Source organism: Apostichopus japonicus, chromosome 3 (assembly GCF_037975245.1).
Source record: "Apostichopus japonicus isolate 1M-3 chromosome 3, ASM3797524v1, whole genome shotgun sequence".
NCBI classification, from domain to species: domain Eukaryota; kingdom Metazoa; phylum Echinodermata; class Holothuroidea; order Aspidochirotida; family Stichopodidae; genus Apostichopus; species Apostichopus japonicus.
The window spans coordinates 22,369,058-22,383,174 of NC_092563.1; the positions used below are offsets into that span (position 1 = coordinate 22,369,058).

General features: G+C 37.0%; 1 protein-coding gene across 4 annotated transcripts; it reads right to left on the minus strand.

The window, feature by feature from the left end:
• Positions 1 to 79: 79 nt before the first annotated feature.
• On the minus strand, positions 80 to 10,225 carry LOC139965454 (interferon regulatory factor 8-like). Of its 4 annotated transcripts, none has more exons than XR_011792258.1 (5): positions 9,997 to 10,225; positions 7,130 to 7,277; positions 5,718 to 5,895; positions 3,086 to 3,221; positions 80 to 2,353 (listed from the first exon to the last, which is right to left on the minus strand). XR_011792258.1 is itself a non-coding variant. In XM_071967797.1 (4 exons), the coding sequence occupies exons 2-4, from the start codon at positions 7,253 to 7,255 to the stop codon at positions 3,163 to 3,165; spliced, it is 363 nt and encodes a 120-aa protein (XP_071823898.1). In that variant the 5' UTR covers positions 7,256 to 7,277; positions 9,997 to 10,225; the 3' UTR covers positions 80 to 3,162. The 4 variants fall into 4 exon arrangements, 2 of the variants coding, with proteins under 2 accessions (XP_071823898.1, XP_071823899.1); XR_011792259.1 differs by having other exon boundaries at positions 3,086 to 3,192; positions 9,997 to 10,222; XM_071967797.1 differs by having other exon boundaries at positions 80 to 3,221.
• Positions 10,226 to 14,117: the final 3,892 nt, after the last annotated feature.

The window sequence follows — 14,117 nt, forward strand, 5'->3', positions numbered from 1 at the left end:
AATATGCCAGGCACACTGACACATTCCTGAAGATTTTGTAATTTCACGAAAATGCTTTAAATAGCTTAATTTGATTTGATTTGATTTATTTTGTTTTTTCACGTGCAAATATACAAGGTGAAAGGAAGTCTTCTATAAAGCATACAATAGCTTAACAATGTAGAAGACTCCCTGAAGAAAGAAAAGAGAAGAAAAAATTAAAGATCAACTTAAACGTTTCGGCAATAAATCAATTATATGATATTTTAATTAATATGATGCAATTATTTCTTTAATATAACATTTTTGTATTTTTGTATAATTGTATTTGTATTTTGTATTTGTATTGTATTTGTATTTGTATTTTTGTATAACATTTTTCTTTAATATAACAATTAATATGATGCAATTATTTCTTTAATATAACATTTTTAATATAAAATTAATATAACATAATTGGTTCAGGGTGGGGACTATACTGGCGAACAGAACGACATGGGATGGAGAGCGAAGGGAGTGGTAGGATTGGGGGGGTGTGGCGGGGGGGGGGGGTGAGTAGCAAACAAACATTTAAGTACTATTTCATAGTCGTCAGTACATACACACATTGATTGACTGATTCACTGGGGGGTGGCGGGGGGGGGGGGTGAGTAGCAAACAAACATTTAAGTACTATTTCATAGTCGTCAGTACATACACACATTGATTGACTGATTTTTTTTTGTTTCATCACATGAATATATACAATGTGATAGGAAATCCTCTAAAAAACCTTCAGATGGCTTAAACCCTTTAACAAAGTAGAGGACTCCCTGTAAAGAAAAGGCAAAAGAAAACAAAAAAAAAAAGAAAGAAAAAAGAAAATACATGAGCGTAGTTACTCAAGTTAATGGTGTCTCCCCCCCCCCCCTCCCTGTTGTCTGCATTTCCAAAGAAGATAGTAGTCCCAATTATTCGGGTGCAAATAGTAGCCAATACCTCGACGCCTCAAGGCCATATATGTCTACACATTTGTGCTGTGGATTACTCATTCCTGAGACCTACTAGTGGTCATCGTAACTAGAAATATCACAAAATCACATTACAAGAAAAATTAAGGACTCAGGAGTACAAACAACATAGCAGACACCACACATCATCACCATTGTCTATATTTCAGCTGCATATTTGGCTTATATACAGTAAACGAAAATGTAATGTTAGAACTATATACATATTTAGTTAAGACTCACGCAGCAGTTTACTTGAGATAAAAACTTACACTGGTAATCTACATTTTCACTAAATAGTTTAGTAAATAATGGTCACTCATTTCCCAACTTAAATCAGTTTATTCTGACCCAGTCTTTTCTTCTCGGCAAATCCATAATTGTATGAATCAATAATGTACCAGGATATTAAATTAGTTAGCTTTAACGTTTGTAGAAAATACGTACAGTATAATGACCTTGAAATGTCACAATTAACTTTGCTGATTACCACAGAATTTGAAGAAAAAAATCTTATTATACAAAGCAAAAGCAAAAACTTAAAATTAAAAAAAGAAAAAGTTCCCCTATTATGACAAGATTTCAGAACATTAAAATTATCTAAAAAATCGCTGTTTTGGAGGAAATTTGAAAAAGTTCAAACCATTGTAAGCAGTGACTTGGGGATATAATTTAGCAGCTATAATGCTATTAGATATAAGTGTTTGAAAATGCCAGTAAGCATTGCTCATATCTCGCCAGGATCTCTAAGTGGACTATAGTTTGCAGACACCACCGTAAATAACAAAACAGTGTCAAATTTGTAATCAGTGACAACAATGTAAGTTTGAAGAAATGGATTATAAAACTTGATCCTAGACAACCATTCTTTTTGGACTACTTTAGAAACTCGCATGTGGGTTGCAAAGGCCCTTCATGTGGGGACGTGGGGCGGGGGGGGGTTTCTGTTATAGAGAAGACAAACTGACTTTGTTTTGAAGTACCACTGGTGTTCAAGGCTCATATACAGTAGGCATCATAAATGCATGATGCATGGGTATAGTCTATGAACTGAACAAATATAAATGTAAACAATACATTCTGTGCACACACAGATGAGAAATATATTATAGACAAACGCGCACTTTTACAACAATACTATACAATACTATAACGGAAATGAGGCAAGATGACGTCACCCCCATGAACAGTACTACAAAATACAATAAAAAACTGTAACATGTTGTAGGCTTTATGTTCCCCTCCATCTGGTTCATTCCTTTTTAGTTAATTTCAGAAATCCAAAATCCACCTTTATTTGATGCAATGTTTGTCGGTGGGATGGGTGACCAAGCGTCCATTTTCAGATAAAAAACGGTCAGTAGAAATTGGTGGACTTAACTCATCTATAACAAATCAAAGATGTCGGGTTATCAATATTTGTTTGCTTACAATAACGATCTTTGTACATGAACATAACGGCCTTTGTCTATGGAACTCGAAAAAGTACCCGGATGCAAAAAGTACTCGATTTCGGTACTCGGATTCTTAAAGCAGTACTCGGACTAGTACTTGGTACTCGAAACCCGAAGTACCTGGAATACTTATCTTACAAGTACTCGACTACAGCACTGTTGACACGATGACGCTTTTCCTCTATTACAACTGTTACATTTAGGAGCTGCCGACTGAGTTCTGACAATGGGAAGTTCTGAATATCAATTGAGACCAAATCTTTACGACCTGAACTTCGAACCAGATATGGATTTAAAACATTTGAAACAGAAATTATCACGAAGAGACCAAATATGCCAGGTGACTAAGCTTCCAATCTTTTTCTAGTAAAATAACTATCTACTTCTTAAATTTATTAAATAGAGAAGGATGAGCGACCAGCTGTCTGTTTACAGATAACTTCTCTACAGAGTATGACAGAAGTGATGTATTTATTAAGACTTCATCAGCATTCAATACCACTCAGCTGGGACAATATTTGCTATTGATGTACCTTCATATCCCGCTTCAAAGCAATCGCATGGACGGTGTGAACACTATAACCACCTCGCTTATATTTCATAAGTTCAAATACTGTCTAATATATAGGACAATAAATCTGGTCAAGCATTGGAAACCTATACCAACTGGCTGTTCAGTATGAATGTGCATGATAATAGCGACGGTTCCTGGTACTTTCTCGTGCAGTACGTGAGATATGTCATGGTTCTTCATCCTTACGGAAACGTATCTGAAAAACAGAGAATGTAAAGACCAGATCTGAAAAACAGAGAATGTAAAGACCAGATCTGAAATATATGAATGATGTGACACAAAGATAAAGGGCGTTATGGCAAACACGTCTAATCTCACGAGTGTAATTGAGATGTCTTAATTACTCAAAGACAGGTTTTCATGCTAAAATAAGCTATAAGTTAGGAGGAAACACTATACCGTCAGTTACTTATAATTGTGAACACTCAATCCTTCACTGTAAGGGCGTCACTAAGGATCAAAGACTGGCCGGATGGAGGAGGAGAGGGGGGTGGTTGGGGGGGTTCTGGCAAATTTTTCTGATTGCCGCTTCAAAAAGTCTCGAATATCACATAACACATACTTTCAGCTCGATCGAAATGGACGATGTTGATACTGCACTATCATACAATGAACAATAGACACAGTCGGCAACTGGCATCACGTGACCTATAGTGGGAGTATACAATGTAAACAAGCCAAGCTCGGTGTATGGCAACAACATGTATATTCCCTCATAAAAAATCATCCTCATGGGTATTACGATCAGGTCCAAGGACAATCTCAGGGTTATCATGGTGTGACTTTGTTGTATATTTAAGTGATTCACATGATATGGCAGTAATAAGGATACTGTTTGATGAAGAATATTGGAATAGTTTGTTAAGTAAATTGAACAATTTTTATGTTAAGTCTCTTCCATTTATCAGATCTATGTCAACATAAAGAAAGTGGAAAACAATCTGATTTCTGTGTTTAATCCATTCCATTTATCAGATCTATGTGAAAATGTGCTTATAAAAAAGAAAGCTGTATATATGTCTACTACAGTTGTATTTATTTGACAAAATAAATAAATGAAAACCAGGTTGACACCGAACAACAGTATTATTGTAAGTTTAATTCATGTATTCAACACAATAACTACCATGTACTGAGAGAGTATACCATCTACAGTACAGTATGTCATCTACAAAAACAAATTCTTTTCAACACTACCTTGAGTTGATAGAATCATGTATGATGCCTGGCAAGAGGAAAATTATTGCAGTTGCATGAAAACATCCTATAATTTGACTAAATAATACATGTAGAACTGTTGGCCGAGCCGGCTGAATTTCTTCATGTGTAATCTGGGGGGGGGGGGGGGGGGCCTGCTCTGACAAACACAAATAAAAAAGAAGACAATATGCGCAGGGGTTATTATCTGTGATGGTAAACTTTATGAGTGTATGCATGACCACCCCCCCCAAAAAAAAAAAAAAAAATCCTTGATCTTCCCCTGCATGGTAATAAATTCAACATGGAAACATAATCATTTAACTTTTAAGGCAATGAATGGCAGTAAATTAACATTAACAACGATCTTTATAATATATTGGTTTGAGGTAACACAATGATCTCTTGAAATTCCTTAGGTGACTTTTGGATGATTATGTCTCTGTGTGGCCAAATGTTCAGTGTTCCCAGTGCTACGTACAGTAGATTTATCCATGTTATTATTTTGTTTGACACTGTACTGTTAGAAAGGTTGAAGCGTTCTGCAAGGTCCAGATTTTTTGCCCCGGATCGTTACTTCATAAGGGTTAACAAAAGTTCATTTTGCGCTGTCATTTCATATGAACTATTTTGAATTAAATCTTTCTCTTCATCTCCTGCATCATGAAATTCATATGACGATTCATTAAGTAGCTGTTCAGTATCAATCAGTCGATGTTTACTCCCTTTGCTTCCCCAGAAGATCACATCTTCATTGTCCAATTAAAGTTGGACAAACAAACCTTAAGAACTGCTTGAACCTCTCATATAATGCCATCCCAGTGAAATGCATTAATAGTTCATGCTCGATCCTTTCATTCTTTCACTTAGAGTGTAAAACTACGACAATCCCCCGCGCTTAAACACTGCGCACATGTCGCGCGATGGTTTGTTATGATTCTATACCCACTATATGTCAGGGAATTGTACACCAGCCTACGTGATTTCAAAACTTGATTGTGAGATAGATGGTTTATTTCTTTAGACAGAGAGATATATAATAAATCCTAGAATAGCACAAATCAATTTGAGTCTATGCTTTTCATGTCTTTCATATCAGAACTTTCTACGTCTCTTCATAGTAATAATCATGGCTCGTACCACCCTTTACGGTACCTCCTTTCCCCATTTTTACTAAAAAAGTTTCATCATCCAAAGTTTTTCTTAAATCCATGTTTGTGGAACGAAGGAGCACTGGGACTAAGAATTTTGAATGTACATCACTTTAATGCCGACCACGTGACACCGGGATCTTTCTTTCATGGGAGAGTGAGTGCGAAGGGGAGGGTGGAGAGAGGTCGGGAGTCAAATATTGAATCAACCAAACTTTATTACACGCGAATATGTAAACCAGTTCATGATCACGAGTGGATAAACCAACATTTTATGGTTGAAATTGTACTTATTCTTCACAAAATTAAGACGAAACTCCTATCATTTTCTTTATGGTTTTTAAAGGTTAAGGTTTTAAACTGTTAGGCTCACCTGTTTTTGGAAGAAGTCTGTACACACGATACGGTTCGGGGATGTCCAGCATTGTTTTATCTGTGACTTCTTGAATGTCTGGGAGTTTATTCAACGCAGTTCTAAGACGAGTCTTCCAAACGGCTGGTTCTTCTGGATTCACACCCACCTTGTACTTGCCAGTGTTTTCTGACCAGCGCTAAAATATTTGACAAAGAAATATTGTAAATTAAAATAAAAGCACGTTCATATTGCATCTTTTTTATGTCCCATATTAATCAGATCTAGAATACGGTAGCAAATTATAAATTTTTACTCTTTTGGGAATATAAACGGCAGGATTCATTTAAGTGAATATATGAATATATATTTATCTCGAGATGGCATTTATACACAGTGCTATTATACTCTCTTTGTATCTGACAGATTGAAATATTCAATCTAAATTGTCCGATTTCGATCTTTGGAACTTGGTATGCTCGCCTGTCATGAGATTGGTTGGCCGATGCAATCTAAAATTCGATTGAACCGTTCAGAAGTCGTCAATGAAACCTATACTCTGATTGAAAGGTTACATTTCACTTGATCACGTTTTCCCTCAACTTTTTGTCGATTTTTATCATTTTTTCTTCAATTCAAAAACTTAAAATGAATAACTTCTCTTTAAAAAGAAAAGAGACCCATTTCATGCATATATAAGAGAGGAACCATAGTATTATTCTCTAGCAGTCTGATTGGGTTTCTTAAGTAAAAATCATACTACTTTGAATATTTACGACGTCATGTTATAGAAATTAGCATACAATAACTGTACATTTCCTGACCTTCAGACTGATTGATATATGTTCAAAACATCCAAAACATTCAAGGATTAAACGGCTGTTAGATCCTCATATTTTTATCGTCCACTATTTCTATTCAATTTGCGAATATACATGCAGGAGTATTCATCTTTTTCTTTTCATTTTCAATTTTTGCTTTATTTTAATCATTTTTGAGGCAATGCTATAACCGTTTATAAGTAATGAACTATCTTTGATTTTCTCTATGTACGAGGTGAGAAAATTTAAAGCAAAGAATGTAACCAAAACCTTATAAATCAAGTTAAAACAAAAGAAATCAATAAGAAAAATAATATCTTAAAAATAGCCCTGTTATTCAATGGATACATATATATACATGTAACAACCATACAGGAAAATATAGCAACATCAAGGGATATCAACAATCAACAACAATACAAGTATCGACAATCCAACAATCATCAAAACAAAGGCTCAACAATAAATCACTTATAAACGGGTGGGGGGGGGGGGATCACACGTTAGTAGTGATAACCAGAGACATTTTATTTTTCTAACATCTTGATTTATGACAATGAAAAATTCATTTTTTTAATATTTTATTCAAGAATAAAAAAAGAGGTTAGTTACCTTAAATATCTTGGAGTCTTCTTCGGGATCATAGTCTTGTTTTCCGGCGAGTTTCAATGGTATTTTGAACATGTTCTTTTCTGCATTCATCCACACTAATCCTTTGATGTTACCCTCATTAATCATTTCAGGTCTCTTCCGCTGTCCTCTGGAATGATCAAAGTTAACGAAGCTCAGTCAGTAACCAGTTTCAAATCTCTCTTAAAGACTCACCTGTTCTCCTGTTTGTAGTTTTCTGTCCTTCAGCGCATAGAGACTTAAGTGTGTATTTGCGCTTTATAAGAACTGTGTATTATTATTATTACTGTCGTTGGGAGCCACGGTGAATCAAGATTTTACCCAGTTGCACCTGGCTCTATTAAGTAAAAAATTTGAATAATACCCGGTAAAAATCATATAAGTTATGACAGCAAACAGTTGACTACTTAAACAAAATATTGCCCGAAAAGTTTCTGTGTCTTGTTACTGTATGTAAATATAGATGACCTGATAAAGTGATAATCCTTAACAAAATCATTTAGAAACGCATAAATAAGAATTATATTATTGGAAACTCGATTTTTGGTCTATGTTCCCATGATGTGAAGAGCGTTGATGCTGAGATAATACAATACAATACTTTATTGATTATTATCGTCTATATAGCTGCATATTAATTAACTATAAAAAAAATTGTTCAAATAAATGTGGACAAGTATAAATAGGGATATACAAAATTAAAATTTTGTTTTTTACTTAAAAGCATTACCCTGGTAACATGAGATTCTCAGCTGTTCGAGGGAACATGTACGTGTGTAGGCCTACTATAGGGCCTATATGAATACTATGAGGGTGCATATATGTACTATATCAATACCGTGGGCACAATAATACATTTTGTTGTTATAGTGCCAATGAAGCCTACAGTCAACTATTTTTGCTTTATAAAGACGGTTTATTTGAAAAGATCGCACTGCATTTATGGTAGGCGAAAAATGAAGCTAAAAAAGAGCGGTACATTCACGAGGATGCATAAATGTAGGCATGAACAAATTCTTATCCCTGGCATTTGGTGTATTACATCCCCTACACCCATTTTCATGGGGGTATATATCCCCCCCTCCCCCCCCCCCAGGATCGCCGCCCATGGAGACAGACGTAACAGTCGCAAATGAGTAAAAAGTCGTAGAATAATAAACTTAATCAATTTGCCACCAAATAAATCAATCATCTGTGAAGCACAGATTCGTTTGAAATTTTGAATTAGAAATTGCTACAGCCAGTTTCCACTTGTTCGCCAGCCTGCGTAGAAGCTAGGCACTGAAAGAGTATATTAGCCGATTAATTTAACTAAAGCAGAGTCAGTTACTGTGCTGTTTTGAATAAAAATGCGTCTTAAACTTGCTCTACGAATAAAACATAAAATGCATGGCGTGAACACTCAGGCACTCAGGCGTTCAACTCGGTTAATTAAATTTGACGAGTCTCCGTTGCGCATCGCTGAGGTTTGTTTCACGTGTGTCTTTCAACGTGGTACATTAAAGCTTTTCATCATGCTAAACACAAAAATTCACTTCGAAAAGTATACAGCTTAAATTTTACTCTACTTCTTCGATACCAAAAAGTAGGGATAATTCAAATTCGAATTATAATCCGTTGATTAAAAATATAAGCCAGTGATTATAACTTTGTGGAGAGTAAAACGATTTAGAAATACTAATCTATGTGGATATTGTGATTGCAAATACTTAATGCCAACAGGTTGCAATTAACAAACACAATGTAATCATAAATATAAGCCATAATAATAATTTTGTGGAGAAACGATATATCTAACAATTTTTCGAAATACCTCTAGTCATAAGAGAGTTACAACATAGTTGTAACTAAATGAATGAATGAGTAAATAAAAAAATTAATCAATCAATAAACATTCTGCGAAGAACACATCTATAGCTAAGGAAAATCCAAAGTCAGTTACAGACATCATAAAGGTTAAAAACATATATGGTAAAATTTGTAATAAGACATTTTTTCACTATAACTACGCCTATTATGAAAGAATTGTTGAAGGCAAATCCTAAAATCCATAAGCTACTTATTAATATCCTGCATTTAAATTGTAAAATATTGGTAGCTAAAACAACATCACAATATGCATACAATAATTTCTTCTAACAACCACCAAGCAAAGACGAAGAGTTTTATAAAATATTTAGTTTTCGTTCGTAAGAAAACCAAAACTTACTGAATCAACAACGTCAACTTTTGGAGAAGTTTAGCTTCAAGTTTTGGAGCTCGCTCAAAAAGCCAAATCTAATGTTGTAGAAGAACGAACCATGCCAATCCTGGCGCAAGGAAATGAGGTTATGACTTGTTTTAAAACAAGTCAATTGTGATCATATAATTGTGATCATATAATTGTCCCCTGGGGGAAATATATTTACACATTGTAATTACTTGAAATCTGTTCATTTTTGTCAATAGGGACCCAAGTATTGACAGATAGGTATTGAAATGATGTTTTAATGTTTATAATTTTTTTTTTATAATTGAGCTAATTAGATATGTAAATATGCAAATGAGGTTATGATAAAAACACTGTACTTTTTTTGCCCATTTGAAATTATTTTGATGAAATCTGCTGGACTTTTGATAGTTTGATGAGTTCAAGACATGTTATTTCATAAGTAAAATATAATTTGATGTTTGAATGTGAGGAATATGACTGATTAGCCCCCCCCCCCCCCCTCTCTCCAAAGTACTGTATTATGTAATACAATGGTAGCCACGCGTAACGGTAAGTCATATAGGCTATACCAATTGCGCTACGACAGTACATGTATACACAATACATAGTACGTACAGTGTGCAACTGTGCGGCTTACCATATCAGAATTTCATCGTCAGAATCTTCTTCTCCAACGGCTGGATGGTCAAATTGCCCATAAAAAGAAGGTCTAACGCCTCTTAGAAGTATTTAGCCATGATAATATGTGCTAAATAGTTACCGTTACAATTACGTGAGTGATTGCATTGACCCTAACTACACGACCGGTGTGAAGTTAGATACTTATTCCCCGTTCCTCGTTCGACATTCGCGAATGAGTAACTGCCACCGATTCAGTTACGTATTCGACAATGGTATCGACGTAACACCTCTGGCATGACGTAAGCTTTCTTACAAGATGTTAAACATTTGGTCGTGGTAAAAGGTTTATCTATGGGTCATATACTCTAATGAATATTTAGAAGGATACCATGATGCATCTTTTCCGGTCCGAATAGTTCTTGACCAACTAAAATGACCAGTACTTCATCAGTTTCTAAATTAATGTAACGGGACCTGAAAAAAACACTCTAGGCCCTAATCAAGACTAGCACGCCTTGGACCACCTAAACAATGGGTCATAGGAATTCTTAACACATTGAAGAAGGATACCATAATGCGTCTTGACCGGTCCAAAGCGTGCTTGACCAATTAAAATGACCGCTAAATCAACAATTTTTTAAATAAATGTAACAGGAACTGAAATAAAAACATTTGGGCCCTAATCAAAACCAGCACGCCTTGGACCGCCCAACCAATGGGTCGTATGAACTCTTAAGTCATTGTAGAAGTGTACCATAATGCGTCTTGCCCGGTCCAAAGAGGGCTTGACCATATTAAATGACCACTAAATCATTACTTCTTTCATGAGTGCAACGGGACCATGAAAAAGCTTTGGGCCCTTATCCATGCAGCACGCCTTGGATCACCAAACCGATGGTTAACATGAATTCCAAGGACATTATAGAAGAGTACCATAATGCGCCTTGCCAGGTCCAGTGTTCTTGACCAATTAAACTGACCACTAAATCATCAATACGTTAATGTATGTAAATGGACCTGCAAAAATCTTTAGGCCCCAGTCAAGACCAGCACGCCTTGGACCACCTAACCAATTAGCCATAGGAAGTCAAAGGACATTGTAGAAGGGTACCATAATGCGTCTTGCCCGGTCCAAAGCGTGCTTAACCAATTTAAATGACCATTAAATCATTACTTTTTTAATGACTGAAAAGGGACCACGCAAAAGCTTTGGGCCCTAATCCATGCAGCACGCCTTGGATCACCAAACCGATGGTTAACATGAACTCTAAGGACATTGTAGAAGAGAACCATAATGCGCCTTGCCCGGTCCAAAGAGTCCTTGACCAATTAAACTGAACACTAAATCATCAATACGTTAATGTATGTAAATGGACCTGCAAAAATCTTTAGGCACATATCAAGGCTAGCACGCCTTGGACCACTGAACCGTTGGGTCATATGAATTCTTATTTATGGCTGCATGCAGGGACGTGGCTAAGTCCAGATGATTGGGGGGGGGGGTGTAGTGGCTGAAATTCCAACTGGATGGGTTTTGGAGCCGGAAAATTCCGACTGCTGCCTTGTAACCCCCCACCCCCCCCCCCTCCCAGCACTTCTCGACAACGATACGGTCACTTTCAGTAAGGCACCCTATCTTTCGCGACTGCACTTTTGTTCCGAACTTTTTTTCGGTACTGTTGTTACCACTTGCCCTCACTTCACAAAGTTATTAATCACTCTGGTTAAGCGAGTAAGCAACTGAGTATAAGTTATCTGCTTGATAGGCTACATAGACTACTAACTACAAAAGCTATGTTAATGTAACAAAGAGGAAAACAACAAATTTTCAACAAATTATATTCGATGACATAGTGAAATTACCCCAAAATACAGTGCTTTCTCCTAGGGCGCTTAATATTATTTTCTTGGGGATGGGGGGGGGGGGGGGAGGGGTGAGACTGTTTATCACTCACATGAGAAAAGGATTTGGATTTAGAGCATTTGGAATGAAGTGAACAATTAAAAATTTTGCAGAAAAATGTTGAGTTGACGAGATACGATAAGTTGTCAATTAAACATTTTGCCCAAAAAATATTTCAATTGCTCAGTTGGAATGAAGTGAACAATTGAACATTTTGCCAAAAAATGTCCATTTGACGAGATAAGGTAAGTTGTCAATTAAACATTTTGCAGAAAACTTTTGCTCAATTAAAGCAACTGAGCATTCCAACATTTTTCTGTTTTTGATAAGATTTTATCTTGTACTCTACACAATTTACTGAAAAATTTCACCTTATATGGCAGTGTTTCTTATGTTGATGGCACTTTTAAACTTCCGTAGATTAGCATTGAGTGTTTTTATTGTGTACGATGTACTGTAGTTCTATTAAGCATTTTTTTACAGTATTCAAAATCGTACGAAGTTTTGTATGGTGGAGTATAAGAATCACGAGATACAATTTCTCAATGTGACAAGGAAAACGTGATAAATATGACTGATTAAAGGTCAATTTTGACCGAAAATTTAGTTCGCTCACAAATTACAAGAATATATGAAAATTAGAGTGCGACAGTCGGAAAAATTAGAGTGCGACAATCGGAAAAATTAGAGTGCGACAGTCGGAAAATTCCGATTGTCGCACTCAAATTTTACAACTATCGTCAGTTTTACCAAGATTGGGGGGTGAGACACTGTAGGAAAGCTTTTACAATTTTAGAACGTTACCTCTAAATGACTTCCGAATTCATTGATATGTCAGCATTTATAACACTTTCACTTGCGCAAATCACTTACGAAATTTCAGGCCTAATCAAATAGGAAAATTGCAATGTGGGAGTTATTTGAACACAGTGGCATAAAGCGACAGCATCTTTCCAGGGCTAAAGCAAGGCTGTAACAGGCTTGTAGCAGGCTTGTAACATGCTTGTGGCAGGCTTGTGGCAGGCTTGTAGCAGGCATGCACTGTCATAAAAGCTCAACTGAAGCTTACAGCCGGACAAACAATCAAAGTAATGAACAATCCCCTAGGCCAGTGGCGGCGGAACCGGGGGGCTTGGGGGGCTCAGCCCCCCCAATGAAAAAGTTGAGGGGGCAAATGCATGATAAGCCCCCCCCCCCCCCAATATTTACCAAGGCTCCGAAACGTGCATCTGCCCATTTTTTCAATGCATACTTGTCGATCTGTCCGATGCACACGTATACTATATAGGTGTAATAATTTTAGTAATTGCTGGGGGACCCTCGGCCCGTCCCCTGGCTATAGACCACATTGTCACCCCAACCGCGTCTTCACGCCCCGTGAAAAGTGGAAGCAGTGAGTGTGAGTACCAGTAAGCGTAACACAACTTCGTCTTAGGCCAATGACTTGCCTCATTTCAGACAGTTTTCCAACATCCCCTTACTTAGTGGCGGAGCGTCCATATATACAGTCAGGGGGCGGATGCCCCCCCCTGACAGACTCAAATGGACTGCTGGCGCCCTTTTCAGCTTTTCACTATACTTCTTACTTATTCGCTATTATTGACTATTTTATTGCGCTCTCATATACCTATTGACATTTGTCATATTCTCTTGGTGTAATTTTCCGACAAAATGGCGACGACACCTATTTATTCTCCGTTTATCTGCAAATTAGCAAGGCCCGGAAAGGGTCATTTCCTGCAATCTAGGGAGTATCTTTACTCAAAATTTTCTGTACGCTCCGCGCCAACATGTGGTGGCGCTCCGCTTAGATAGTGTCGAAAGCGCCCCTACAGACCATTCTTGCCCCCCCCCCCCGACCACGCGGAATACCCCTAGTTCCGCCACTGCCCTTACTACACTAAAAAATGTCTTTGCGAGTACACTACGAGTATAATTCTCTTAAAACACCATCGAATATACAAATTTCAATGTTTTTACAGACTTTTACGTGCAATCTGAGAAATTGCAGACTTGAGACACATATTTTAGGGCTAGGTATTCGCAGCATAAAACACACGGGAAGTGCCGTTTCCGGCCATCTGGAGGTTTGATATAACCCAAAATTTTCTTGTACGCTCCGCGCCAACCGATGGTGGCGCTCCGCTTAGATAGTCTCCACACATTAGCCCCCCCAATAATTTTTCCGTTCCGCCGCGCCTGCCCTAGGCCTACCACTTAATGGCACATGCAGT

Excerpts from the sequence above, each read along its gene's own strand:
- LOC139965454 (XM_071967797.1), bottom strand. The coding sequence starts at position 7,255 with ATGATTAATGAGGGTAACATCAAAGGATTAGTGTGGATGAATGCAGAA. Across the intron at positions 5,896-7,129 it reads AAGACTCCAAGATATTTAAG|CGCTGGTCAGAAAACACTGG; the intron begins GTAACTAACCTC and ends CAAATATTTTAG. Across the intron at positions 3,222-5,717 it reads CAGACTTCTTCCAAAAACAG|ATCTGGTCTTTACATTCTCT; the intron begins GTGAGCCTAACA and ends TCTGTTTTTCAG.